Source organism: Diabrotica virgifera, chromosome 5 (genome assembly GCF_917563875.1).
Source record: "Diabrotica virgifera virgifera chromosome 5, PGI_DIABVI_V3a".
Lineage (NCBI taxonomy): Eukaryota > Metazoa > Arthropoda > Insecta > Coleoptera > Chrysomelidae > Diabrotica > Diabrotica virgifera.
Genome location: NC_065447.1, coordinates 156,728,349 through 156,742,420, shown reverse-complemented (window position 1 = coordinate 156,742,420; position 14,072 = coordinate 156,728,349). Strand labels below are relative to the sequence as shown.

The 14,072-nt window shown below is 31.8% G+C and overlaps 1 protein-coding gene across 1 annotated transcript in view; it reads right to left on the bottom strand.

Moving 5' to 3' along the window:
* The window catches only part of LOC114332848 (uncharacterized), a 415,288-nt gene that overhangs the window by 61,873 nt on the left and 339,343 nt on the right, over nt 1–14,072 (bottom strand). The window contains exons 18-19 of the mRNA XM_050650473.1: nt 12,792–13,008; nt 6,276–6,457 (exon numbers count right to left, since the gene is read on the bottom strand). Coding sequence (XP_050506430.1) covers nt 6,276–6,457; nt 12,792–13,008 — 399 coding nt within the window. The remainder of the gene's footprint in view (nt 1–6,275; nt 6,458–12,791; nt 13,009–14,072) is intronic.

Here is a 14,072-nt window from a genome sequence, read left to right as displayed (position 1 = left end):
TTATAGTCCATTTAGGTATACAAATGAAATGATACATATTATTGTGTATTTCTTTATGTTAACATTAATAGAAATCTTCAAATATTATTTCTACGCGTATATAATAAAATATATCTAGTGGCTGTAATTCCCGTGTACTCGGAAATATGATTCTAAAAAAGAACACACCTACCGCCAAAATATTTCGTGTTGGTATCATGTGACGTCACGGGCTATGACGCGGATCACGTGCAACGGTAAGTAGATTAGACGAAGTATAAGTAGGTGGGCACTGTATAGAAATTTGTAGAAAAGTAAAATAATTTTACTACCAGTAAATTTGTCGGCGAGTTTGTACTCATAACAGTTGTTATAAAGTATTTATTACCTGAGAAACCCTAATAATATAAACCAGCTATACAGGCCTTTGAGGCATTTGCAATAAAGCATAATACCCGATATAATTTAAATTTTTAGGATATTGTAGGTAAAAATTTATTCGTTTAGTTAAAAAGTATTATAAACAGCGGTATTATTTTATTAAAAGATATTTCAACAAACGGATAAATTTATTAAGGGGGTAGGCGCAAAATCTTGGTCCAATGCTTTTATATGCATTTTTTTTTCGAATTCTGAGAAAACTAATAAGTATTTTGAAAAATTTAAACTCATAACGAAATATTACATTATTACCGAGGGCCGAAAGTCCCTGAAATTTTTATAATGTTTATAATTATAATATACAGGCGTGAAAAAAAGAGAAAATTTATTGTGATTTTTAATTTCAAGTATTTAATTCAAACTAAACTTTTTGTATATTCTAAGACACTTTCGGAACTCGGTAATAATGTAGTCTTTCATTCTGCGTTTAAATTTTTCAAAAATATTCATTGGTTTTTACAGGATTCGAAAAAATAAAAAAATGAATTTAAATAGCATTGGACCAAGATTTTGCGCCTACCCCCTTAAAATGTAAATGGAAACGTTTCGGGACCTCTAATTTATATTCCATAAAGAGGGATATTCCTATAACTGGTACTTACATTTTTTACTTGTTGGATTTTTGAGATGCTAGATTCGATTCTTGATTTGACTCTCTGCCATAATGTGTCAATAGTCAAATAACAGAGCTAGCAATATATAATAATTATTAATTAAAGTGCTTATTAACCTTCCGATGACCAACCTTTTTTTGTTACACGGATGACCAAGGGGGGGAAAATGACCCTAGGTCAAAAATGTCAAAAATGACAATTAACAAAAAATAAAAGTTTTTTTTTCTAATTTTTTTTTCTAAATATTTTTTTGCATTGACTTTATGTCATTCAGCGAGTCACAGCATGAGTATTAGTGTCATGTGTAGTGTGTATGTTAAATAAGTGTCTTGTTACTTTGCAAAGTCGATGTCATTCGCGTAAAACTACTTGTAATTACACATAATAGACGCTATTTTACTAAATATCAACTTCAGAATATATTTTTTATTCGTAAAATATAGGGATTTTTTTTTATTTCAAAATATGAGGATATCTAGAATGATATTAAAGTCAAATAAAAAAATAATGGGTTAAAAATTGAAAATACTTTTGAATTTATTAAAGAAAAACATACGCTGGGGTCACAATTTCCCCCGCTTGGTCATTCGAAGGTTAAAAATGGCAAATAGCCGAAAAGAGTTTTACCGAAAAATCCAGGAATTAAAAAGTTTCTATATAAATAAATATTTAATATATTTATGTTAAATTGTTGATCGTCTTGTATGATTTTAAAATTTTTAAATACGTCCTCGTATATTGCAACACAAACTCAACGTGGTCACCATTCGAGTACCACTCGAAAATTATACCTGCTGTCGATTAGTGGCAAGGGGACTGGCGCTACGGCGCGGCACTTCCAAAATACCACTCCTTCAAGTTCAAATCCTTTTTATAAACGTTAAAAATTGCAAATTTTTAATTTTTTTGCCAGATAATGTGCACCCAATAATGATGTTTTCTCTTCTTTGGATTTTTAGCATTGAGGTTGGCAAACTAAAGAAATAAAAGGTAATCGGTGCTACTATATAGTACTTAGTCTACCGCGCTGTATTATAATATTACAATGCTGACAAAAAAATCTTTATAAAGTGAATAAAACGCATAAATCATAAGAATTATTATTCTAATTTCACAAATTATGTATTAATTAATTACAAATAATTGAACTTTCTAAGTTCTAGGTTTTCACCCATGGGGATCGAAAGTAGAACCGGAAGTCGATATTTGAACTCTTCGTGTAACTTTGCGTTGATGGATAAAATATTTCGCTAATTTTTAGTCATTTTTACTAAACTTTCGGTCATAATAATTGTTTAAACGGAAATAATTTCAAAACCGGAACCAAAGATTTAAACTCGACTTTTCAATACACTTCAATCAATGTCACATGTATCATTTCTGCGAATCTGATATGGTACTTCGGTTAAGAACTTTTTAACGGGAAATGATATGAACCCAAAAACCGGAAGTCCGATGTCAAATGTCTCATCTTTAATGCCATCCTTGGGTTATAAGCCTTCATTCGGCACTTCATTTGTCATTCTATCTGTATTACTAATGGAGGAGTTGTATTCGCGGACGGAAAGACAGATGAACAGACAGTGATGGAACCGAAAGTATATATTTATTCTCTTCTTGCAAAGTAGCGTCGAATAATATATCACGTGTACTATTCCGGTGACCTTAAAACAGTACTTCTGGTCGCATTTCTAAAACCGGATGTCCTAGGTAAAATTTCACACATTTATTACCATCCTTGGATTATAAGCTTTCATTCGACACCTCAATTGTTATTCTATCTGGTATAGTGACGGATGAGTTATATTCGCAGTCGGACGGAAAGACGGATAGACAGCCTAGGTCAAATTTCTCACATTTAGTACCATCCTTGCATTATAAGCTTTCATTTGATACGTCATTTGTCATTCTACCTGGTATAATGACGGAGGAGTTATATTCGCGGTCGGACGGACCGACGTAAAGACAGCCTAGGTCAAATATCTCACCTTTAGTACCATCCTTGTATTCTAAGCTTTCATTTGATACCTCATTTGCCATTCTACCTGGTATAATGACGGAGGAGTTATATTCTCGGTCGGCCGGACCGACGTACAGCAGCCTAGATCAATTATCTCACCTTTAGTACCATCCTTGGATTATAAGCTTTCATTTGACACCACAAGCAGTCTAGATCAAATTTATCACCTTTAGTACTGTCCTTGGATTATAAGCTTTCACTTGACACCTCATTTGTCATTCTACCTGATATAATGACGGAGAAGTTATATTCGCGGTCAGACAGACCGACGGACAAACAGCCTAGATAAAATTTATCACCTTTAGTACTATCCTTGGATTAGAAGCTTTCATTTGACAACTCATTTTTCTTTCTACCTGGTATAATGACGGAAGAGTTATATTCGCGGTCGGACGGACCGATAATTAGCCAGGCTAGGTCAAATACCCTAGTTTTAGTACCATGCTTGGATTATAAGCTTTCATTTGACACCTCATTTTTCATTCTACCTGGTATAATGACAGAAGTTATATTGGCGGTCGGACAGACCGACGGACAAACAGCATAGATCAAATTTATTACCTTTAGTACTATCTTTGGATCATAAGCTTTCATTTGACACCTCATTTGTCATTCTACCTGGTATAATGACGGAGGAGTTATATTCGCGGTCGGACAGACCGATGGACAAACAGCCTAGATCAAATTTATCACCTTTAGTACTATCCTTGGATTATAAGCTTTAATTTGACACCACATTTGTCATTCTAGCTGGTATATTGACGGAGGAGTTGTGATTACAGAGAGACAGACAGACAGACAGACAGACGGACAGACGGACGTGGATAATTCAAAGTTTTCACATTTTTTCAAAATTCGGTGAAAACAACAGTAAATTTAAATAATTACTACGACCATATAAATATTACAACCACCATGTATTTTGTTAAATTTTTTTGTCATTTCAAAAAATGTTCGTACTTAGATGTATTATTTTAGTAAAAGTTATTATTTATATGTTCACATTAAATACCAACAACAATGCTTTTTCAAACAAACAAACAAATATGATTTTGCTTTTCTCATCTTTATCATCTTGAAAATGTTGAATAATGAAAAATGAAAAGGTAACTGCTGTATCAAAATAGCTGGTCGGAGCATCTCTACTAGTCAATACCACGCCACAGGCCACGGACATTCCACCTCAATGGGAGCCTTGCCTTAAAGGGATGAAAAGGAGGGTTCCGGGGCGAAATTTTTTAAAAAAATGTTAGTCTCATAATAAGCACCCCTTGATACACCAGAAAAAAAATAAAACCGGACTTGTGTCCGTTTTGAGAGGTTCAACCTCTGTTTCCTACACTATTTAGATACAAATTTTTTTAACAGAAACTGTTAGTATACGTCTTGGTGGACGCAGATTTTGTTTATACTCACAAAAGAGTCAAATGGCCGAAAAAATAAAATGTTTCTGTAATAATTATTGTTGGTTATTTTGAATAAAAGTTATTTATTTTTTTTACAATTTAAGACATCACGTGTTTACAGGTTTACATGTATTATGAAACCAGCTCTGTACCAGCGTGCTTCAGATGATCTCCATTATTAAAGACTGGTCGCCAAACTCAAATCTAAAGAAATGTTAACACAAAACCTACCTCCAAACACTACCAAACCAGTGTTGTTAAAATGTATACATTAATATTTATAATTTGAAATGTCTGTTTCAGTAGGTACTCTGCCTATTTATTTTGTATGTTCCGAGCTTTATAAGCTCGGAGCAAATTAAGCAGCGGAAAGAACAATGGATACAAGAACAGTGCAGAGAAATAAAAGAATACCAGAACGGACATGATAGTTTTCACACACTAATAAAACATAAAAAAACTAACTCGCAATACAAAAAGAAAACGAGGAATACTAAACGAATGCAAAACGTATTAAATATTAGTATTAGTAAAAAAATTGACATCTTGACAAAATTGACAAAAAAATATTCATTGACAGACTAAACGTAGTTCAATGTAGACCTAATCATATATAAAAAATCTCTTAATTAATGGAGTAGAGCATCATGTTGCTAGTAGTAATCCGTGGCATCCAATGTAAGCCAAATTATTTTACAAAATTCACTATGTAGTTAGAACATACATCTTAACCAGTGTTTGGTATTGTGGCTATTTAGCAAGGACAGAGAGTTCACTGATGATGGACTGATAAGTCCGAAAACGTTATGAACGTAATCCGTTTGGATTTTTAAACATTTTTATAATTTTTATTAAATATACCAACTACACTAGGGAGTTTTACTTCATGTTAATTTTATTTAATTAGTATTAGTGTTAAATACTAACGAACAATTAAATTGATGGACAGAATTCATCAATGAATTGTTCAAAGGTAATAGAACAGAACAGACAGAAGTAGAAGATGATATGATTTTAAAGCTAGTAAAAGAGGAAATTAAAGGCATTACGCAACAGTAAAAAGGGTAAAGCAGTAGGTCCAGAACAAATCCCAGTAGAAATCTTAAAATACATAAATGATGAAACTTTGGACATTATGGTAGAGCGCGTTCTTAAAAATGAAAACAATTATCTGCAGTATAGACAACGTAGATTAGAACTGAGAATAAGGGCTCTGAGATGCTACGTATTTTCGATACTGCCATATAAGCACCGGACTCCACTTGCGATTTGTAGTGGCGCGATTGTTTTGTCGCGAAGATTGAATACATTGTTTCAAATACAAGTCAATCCATTTGCGACTAAAGAATCGTGGATTGACTTGTATTTTTGAAACAATGTGTTTAATCTTCGCGACAAAACAATCGCGCGACTACAAAATCGCAAGTGGAGTCCAGCGCTTAAAGATGGATATTAAAGCAGGAACACATAAACAAGCTACAGTCATTTGAAATGTGTTACTACGGAAGAATGCTTAGAATAGCATGGACCCATTACGAGCATGGAGAAGACAAATACAAAAGTATTGCGACAAATGAGCAAAGAATACGAAATAATAAACACAATAAAAATATGTATATACGGGGTAATGATAATATTGATAAGGTATATTGACCTTATAACGTATCAATTATCCTTATTCAGCGGAGTTCATAATAAATATTGGTTTTAAAATACAATTCATTTTAAGTATTCATTACATTTTCTCCCAAAAAAATATAATACTGATAAAGACTGTAAGTTAATATAATTTACATATTATAAAGTTTTTGTTACCTCCAACCCGTTAAGATTGTCATTTTGACACAAGCAAGAACTATCCTCATTTTTAGTATCCGAGCTCGTTGTTTTGGAGATAGAGCTCTCTGGTGTTGCAGGCACTACTGAGATTTTAGGAACTGGAGGAACTGAAAACGGGTCAATATGAACTAAACTGGCTGCGGGGTTAGGCATCAGACCTACAAAATAAATAAATAATTTAACTAAATCATTGCACATTTTATTACTATACTAGTACATAAATTTAATAAGTTAAAATTTATCCATAAGTTAAAATTTATTTATAAAGGATTATACTACATATTTGTAAAAAAAAAGCTAAAAATGTATCTCGTAAGTCATGTTAGACGAAAAAAGAAGGTCTAACCGTACATGACAAATTACCCCAAATTATACCCGAACCCCCGAACTACTCTAACGCTTAGGTGGGGTCATTACTATAAACCAGGGCGCATCTGTAAAAATATTAGTACATTTGGACGTTGAGAGGTGACTCAAATTTTTTTGCAGAAATTGCTTAAAAATCACTCAAATAATAATATTTGAGTTATCCTCCCTCTCAAAAATGTCCGAACATTGTTTAAATAATCAAAATGTCAAAAAATGAAGGAAAAACTCGATTTTTTTCTTCGTTTTTTGATTATAATTTTAAAAGTATTCATTTCCAAGAAAAGTTGTACTGACATAAAAGTTGTGCAATTAAATTTTCTACAATATAGAATTGTTTGAAAATTTAAAAAATAGTCATCCTTGTTGCAAAATAGCAATAATTGCGAAAAAACCATACAAAAACAAATATTCGCATTTTACGTTTTTCACCCATTTATGCTACACTTAGGACCTTCATATTTTACCCAGAAAAACTGTATGATACATTAAAATAATACTGTAAATTTCATTAAGATCGGTTTAATAGATTTTGCAAAATAAATTTTGCAATCCAGCTTTCGCAAAAAAAATTCATTTCCTCAAAATGTTACAGGACTGAAAATAAAGTAGATAGCAAGTTGAAATTTTTTTTGCGTATAGACGTGTACTGTACTTTTCATTTGCAATTTACAAAATTAAAATTGATTAACTACCACGGCGTCAGGAATTTTTTTAAATAAACATTAATGGTGCTACGCGCAGGACAGCGGATAGTTTGCTCTGATTGGGCATTCCAATGACCTTTGATAATGATTGATACATTTTAATTTTTATAACATTTCGATATAAATAAATAAATTTGTTTATTGCAAAATAAAAACACATACTCTATCCTTTGAAATAACACTTTTTTTAGCAAAAACTTTCTTTGTTCATATATTTTAACTTAGAGAATAAAAGTTTATTATTTTTAAACATATGCAATTGTTTAAACAATATTTCACAAACAATAATAAAATTGGTTTGACTTTTGTGGAATTAAAATATTAAAATACAACAAAATATAAAGTAAGAAAATAATATATTAGATAAAGATTGAACACCGCTGTCCTGCGCGTAGAACCAAAAATTAATGTTAATTTAAAAAATTTCCTGACGTCGTGGTAATTATTCGATTTTAATTTTGCAAATTTCAAATGAAAGGTACAGTACACTTCTATAAGCAAAAAAAATTCAACTTGATATCTGCATTATTTTTAGTCCTGCAATATTTATAAAAAATGACTTTTTTTTGCGAAAGCTGGATTGCAAAATTTATTTTGCAAAATCTATTAAACCGATCCTAATGAAATTTACAGTGTTGGTTCCCAACGGGGGCGGTACCGCCCACCGGTGGGCGTTGAAGAGAGATAAGGGGGCTTTTTGGGTCCAAGGAAAATTTGGGGGGCGTTGAGGAACAGCTACCGCCCCCTTAAAGTAACTCATTGCTTCTTTGCTTCTAACAACTTTGCTTTTCGCTTCTCACACAGAAATAGAGAAGGTGAATCCGAAAATATAAACGAAATGCACAAAATGCATTTTGGTTATGCACCGTGCAATTTTTTATTTATCACTCAGTCCAACACTGCAACAATTTCGACGTCGCAGTCGAACGTTTCAGTTTGGTTAGTATAATTCCACTTCCAGTAGAACCTTTCTGCTTTAAGTGAATTTTGGCTTCTCCTTCGCGCAGCGGCATGGTCAGGCATAACTTAATCATTCGAGATTGTTTCGCTAAAGCAGGGTGGTGAATTTTCTGTGTGTTATTTGCAGAAAATTGCAGTGCATTTCTTAGAAATATATTTTATTGTAATACATATTTGTCACAAAGGTAAGTATCTACGTGGCATTTATATCACTTACTATAATTCTTTATTATTTTTCCCTATCGTAATTTACGAGGTATTTGTAAAAATGTAATAAATCTAAATTTGTTTCCTTATATGTATAGTTATTGTAAAATATTCAAAAAGTACCAACTTGCACAAACTGGATCAAAGTAAAAAGTTAATTAGGACCTACCTACACTGAGAGAAAAATTGGGGAAAAAGTACAAAAAATCTTAATAAAATTTACTATACTGAATAGTAATCTGATCATAGACTGCCAAAAATTAACTATTTACTGAATATAAAGTTATTTTTATAAATGTGTCCAGTATGGTAATTTTTAATAAGTTGTTTTGTAATTTTTCCTCAAATTCTTCTCTCAGTGTATATTTATTTACTTGTGGCATGTTTTAAATTTCTCGACTACTTGCTTGGATATTCCGTCACTCTGAAATATTGATTTTGCTAACTAAAAAAATATTTAAAAGTTTATTATTTAAAATTATCAAAGCGGTGGCTACAGCATATTTATTTTTACAGATATACCTACAGTATGTCCGATCCAAAGAAAAAGTGCAGACAATACAATGTCGAATATTTGAAGTATGGTTTTATTCAGTCGCCTTCTAATAAGGCATTACCAATGTGTTTAATTTGCCAGAGAGTTTTCTCAAATGAAGCCATGAAACCTTCACGATTACAAGAACATTTGACCAAAATACATCCCGACAGAAAAGACAGAAATTTATCATTTTTTGAAATGCTCAAAAAACAACATTTCAAACGTCCAACTTTAGCTAGTATCTTTTCAGCAGCATCAAAGCAAGACGATGATGGGCTACGTGCTTCTTATAACATTTCCTTACTTATAGCTAAATCAGGAAAACCCCATACCACAGATTAACCCAACATGGGGTTAATCTGTGCCCATACTATTGGCGAAGAATTAATACTGCCAGCTGTAAATGAAGTTTTGCGGACTGTACTGCACCAGCCGGCATCTGATATTATTAAAAAAATTCCATTAAGCAATAATACGGTACAGAGACGAATTGACGAAATGTCTGAGGATGTGGAGCGTTCTATAACTGATTATTTAAAGACTACTGAGTTTTCTTTACAGCTTGATGAATCAACTCTGCCAAAAAATGAGTCTTTACTTCTTGCGTACGTTCGCTTCATAAAAAGTGAAAAAATCTGTCAAGAACTGTTATTTGTAAGAACACTGGAAACAGATACTAAAGGCAAATCGATATTTGATGTTCTGGAACACTATTTTACAGATAAAGGTATACCTCTGGAAAATGTCATAACTGTTGCTACAGATGGTGCTCCGGCAATAGTTGGAGGACACCGCGGACTGATAGCATATTTGAAAAAAGCGGTACCAAATATACTCGCCGTGCATTGTGTAATTCACAGACAGCATTTAATTGCAAAAAATCTTAGTGATCGCCTTCATTGTTCACTACAATATGTAATTACTGCAGTTAACAAGATCAGAAGCAGTGCTCTCAATGATAGATTGTTTAGAAAACTGTGTGATGAAAACAACGAGAATTTTAATCGTTTATTGTTGCACACAGAAGTTCGATGGCTTTCGAAGGGTACCTGTCTAAAAAGATTTTATGATCTCTTTGACTCAGTTTTAGAGTTTTTTGAAAGCAAAGATGATTCTTTGAGAGACAATTTATTAAAATTTAAGAGCGATATTGATTATTTAACTGATTTATACGATAAATTTAATGAAACAAACCTACAGCTACAAGGTGATAATTTAAATTTGATCAAAGCAAAAGGAACTATTTCCTCGTTCGTGTCAAAACTTAATTTGTATAGGCAAAATTTGGGTCGGAGACAATTTCATCAGTTTCAAAATCTTTCCTCTGTGGAGACAAATGATGAAGACATTCTGGTATATTGCCAGCACTTGGAAGCACTTCAAGAAGATTTTAGGAATAGATTTCAGGATATCCTTGGTCTGATTATTCCAGATTGAGTGCTAGAACCGTTCTCAAGTTTAGAAACAGCAGAATTATCACTACAGGAGGAATTGATAGAATTGTCAACAAATGAAGAGTTAAAAGTGAAATTTAAAAATGGATATCAAGAATTTTGGCTGCAATGTCAAATTTCAGTATTATATTCAGCTTTATGGGCTGCATCAAAGAAGTTTTTCATTGCCTTTCCTTCATCGTATTTAGCCGAAATAGGATTTAGCATAGTCAGCAATTTATTAACAAAGAAGAGAAATAGACTGTCCATAGTGGAGCGCGGTGATTTAAGATTGCTGATGACAAGTATGGAACCAAATATTGACAGATTACTATCATTACATCAAGCTCAGCCTTCTCATTAAAAATGTTATATTATTATTATATTGTTTTTTATGATATGTATTTAAGTTAAAGTTTGATCAATACATAAATACTGTATTTTTGAATAAAACATTTTTTTTTAATTTGTTGTTGCTTGGATTAGTTAAGGGGCCGTCGAATCATATTTAAGGTAGCCTTTGACCCAAAAAAGGTAAAACAATTGTGAATGAAAGTGCGTTACTAATTTTAAGAATGGAAGAGTTTTTTAAGGGGGGCGTTAAGTATTTTGTTTTTGGAAAAATGGGCGGTAGGCCGAAAAAGGTTGGGAACCACTGTACTATATCATGAAATTTTTCTGGGTAAAATATGAAGGTCCTAAGTGTAGCGTAAATGGCTGAAAAACGTAAAAGGCGAATACTTGTTTTTGTATGTTCTTTTTCGCAATTATTGCTATTTTGCAACAAGGGTGGCTATTTTTTTAAATTTTTAACCAATTTTTTATTGTAGGAAATTTAATTACGCAAACTTTTATGTCAGTACAACTTTTCTCAGAAATGAATAGTTTTAAAGTTATAATCAAGAAACCAATAAAAAAATCGAATTTTTCCTTCATATTTTGACATTTTGATTATTTAAACAATGTTCCGGACCATTTTGAGTGGGAGGATAGCTCAAATATTATTATTTGAGTTACTTTCAAGCAATTTCTGCAAAAAAATTTGAGTCACCTCTCAACGTCCATCTCAAAACAGATGCGCCCTGGACTACTAGTGTAAAAGATACAATGGTAAAAGGAATCGCCCATTTAGATGGGCAAAATACCCTCGCTCCCAAAATTATTTTTTTTTTATTTTTTTTTACGTGTAATATGATTATAAAATATCAAAAAATTCACATGCATAATCGAGGCTTTTACAAAATATGTTATTTTCATAGACCTACGTTTATTTCAACGTAGGTTGAGTGTTCAAATCCCCATAATGTATTTTGTTCGAAAAAACATATACCTTTTTTTGAGATGGCTGCAGGATTAATTGTTGGTATATTTTATTATAAACTATATTTTTGATTTTTTTCAGGTTTTTCTGTAAGGTGCGCCACCTTGAAAACTCCGAAAATTGTTTTTTATAAGGTTTTCCGGATTTTCCCCATATTATAGACTTCAAAATACATAAGATCAAAACTTATTATGGGTTTTATGTAATTTGAAGTAACTAAGTCCTTTAGCACATTCAAAAATGGGTAAAACACCTTCAAATCGCCCAAAAATGTATATCTTTTTTTGGTTTTTTGGGTGTTTTGCCCAATTTTTGAATCTGCGTGTTTACAAAAAGGGCATGGCATTAGATAATCTTTTTGTCACAGATATTCCAATATTTAAATGCCCTAAAGGACTTAATTTTTTTTTTAGTAAAATCTCCTTAAAAGAACTTTTCGGGTTTTTAAAGTTTGCGCACCTTACCGAAAAAACTGAAAAAAAGGAAATATAATTGTTGATAAAATAAACAAAATAAAAAAATTAGATCTGCAGCCATCTCCAAAAAAAATTTACACGCCTTTTTTCTGAAAAGAAAATGCATTTTGAGTTTATGTACACTCAATCCACAGTTTTATAAAAAAAAATAGTGATGTTTTGTAAGCTTCAACTATGTGTGAAATTCTTTGAAAAATTTAATTGATCATCGTACCTACCTAAAAAAATAAAAACTAAAAATTAAGTTTTGTTTGAAAGCCTTGTTCAGTTTTAATAAACACAATATCACAATTTAGGAAGTTAAGAACATAAATTTCAGAAAATCTAAAACTATACACTAAATAGTTAGATAGGCCAAAAATCACAAGACTAAATTAAAATGCTGATTCTTAATGTGTTTCTTAATTTTTTCTGTAAATATAGGAGTTATCTATATCTATTGCATAAAGATACTTCCATGATTTTTATTTTTTGTTTCTCTTACCTACTAGCATAAATGCTTGCCAATCATCCTCATCGTTATCGTTTTTATCTTTCACGGGGTTATTATTAAGTCTAGATGCAATGTTTCTGTTAATGTTGCATCCATTTAAATGCTTTGTACTACCATTCATTGTTCCGTTACTACTGAGGCATGTCTTATGGCACTGTCGACAAACCGGGACTGTTTCCGGCACTAAAGGGCTTGATCGGACTGTTATCTAAAAAAAAAAACACACACTAAGTTAGAACCTTAAAAGGGTAGAGCATTTAAAAAACTTAATGGAAACAAAGGGAAATCTAAAGAACAGAAACAACCTGAAATCCGAGCTCTCTGCAAACGGACCGATAAATGATAGACATAGAAGAATGTTGTTCTGAAGCTATTTCCTTGTGGCATTTTTATAATTAACTATTTATATGGGAAATAAGCCACAATTAAATTTAAAAAAATAATTTTATTAACGTTTCGACGCCCAAATCGGGTGTCGTTGTCAAAATGCAAAATACTACTAATTAAACAAAAGTGTTGTTGCTAAGTAAAATATTCTTCTAATAATTTATTTAATCTGACTCATTTATATTGGCAATGCCGACATATATTATAAATTTTAAAGTAGAAGACTTTAAAATGATATTGCCAATATTATTTATAAGTTGCTTTCCTGGGACGACTTTACTGAAAGATAGTTCATTCGATTACATGAAATCAACCCCAACTCAAGAATATCCGTCACAAAAAAATCATAGCATGTGATCTGTCTTTAAAAAGACAACCAAATGCAACGATGACAGTAAAATTTTAGCGTTAGAGATTCCATAGTATATCACGAGGGAAAACCAGGAAAAAACCTCGTGATACTATCCCGTCATCGTAAGTATTTGGTTTTACATTTAAGTTACTCTCAAGAAATTAATACCAACTTCTGACTTTAAATATGTTTAAATTATAAATAATATTAATAATATATAAATATACAATGAGTAACACTAAAATATAAAATATGTACTAACTCGATATGTTATTGACTTACTAATCGTGGTATTTTCTTTCTATTGACTTCCTCTTTCAGTATGGGTAACCACATCCTACTGCATTCTACCGAGGAATTTGCGACACAATTGGTTTCATTTAGCATAATTAGAGCAGCTTCTTTGATTTTTCTCTTTTTACGGTCTGATTATTTCAGGACTATACTTAAATCTCTACATTTAACTCTATGTTCATTATCTCAAGCGTGTTGACATATTATTTGAGATCTATCAAATTCTTTATTTTTAATAT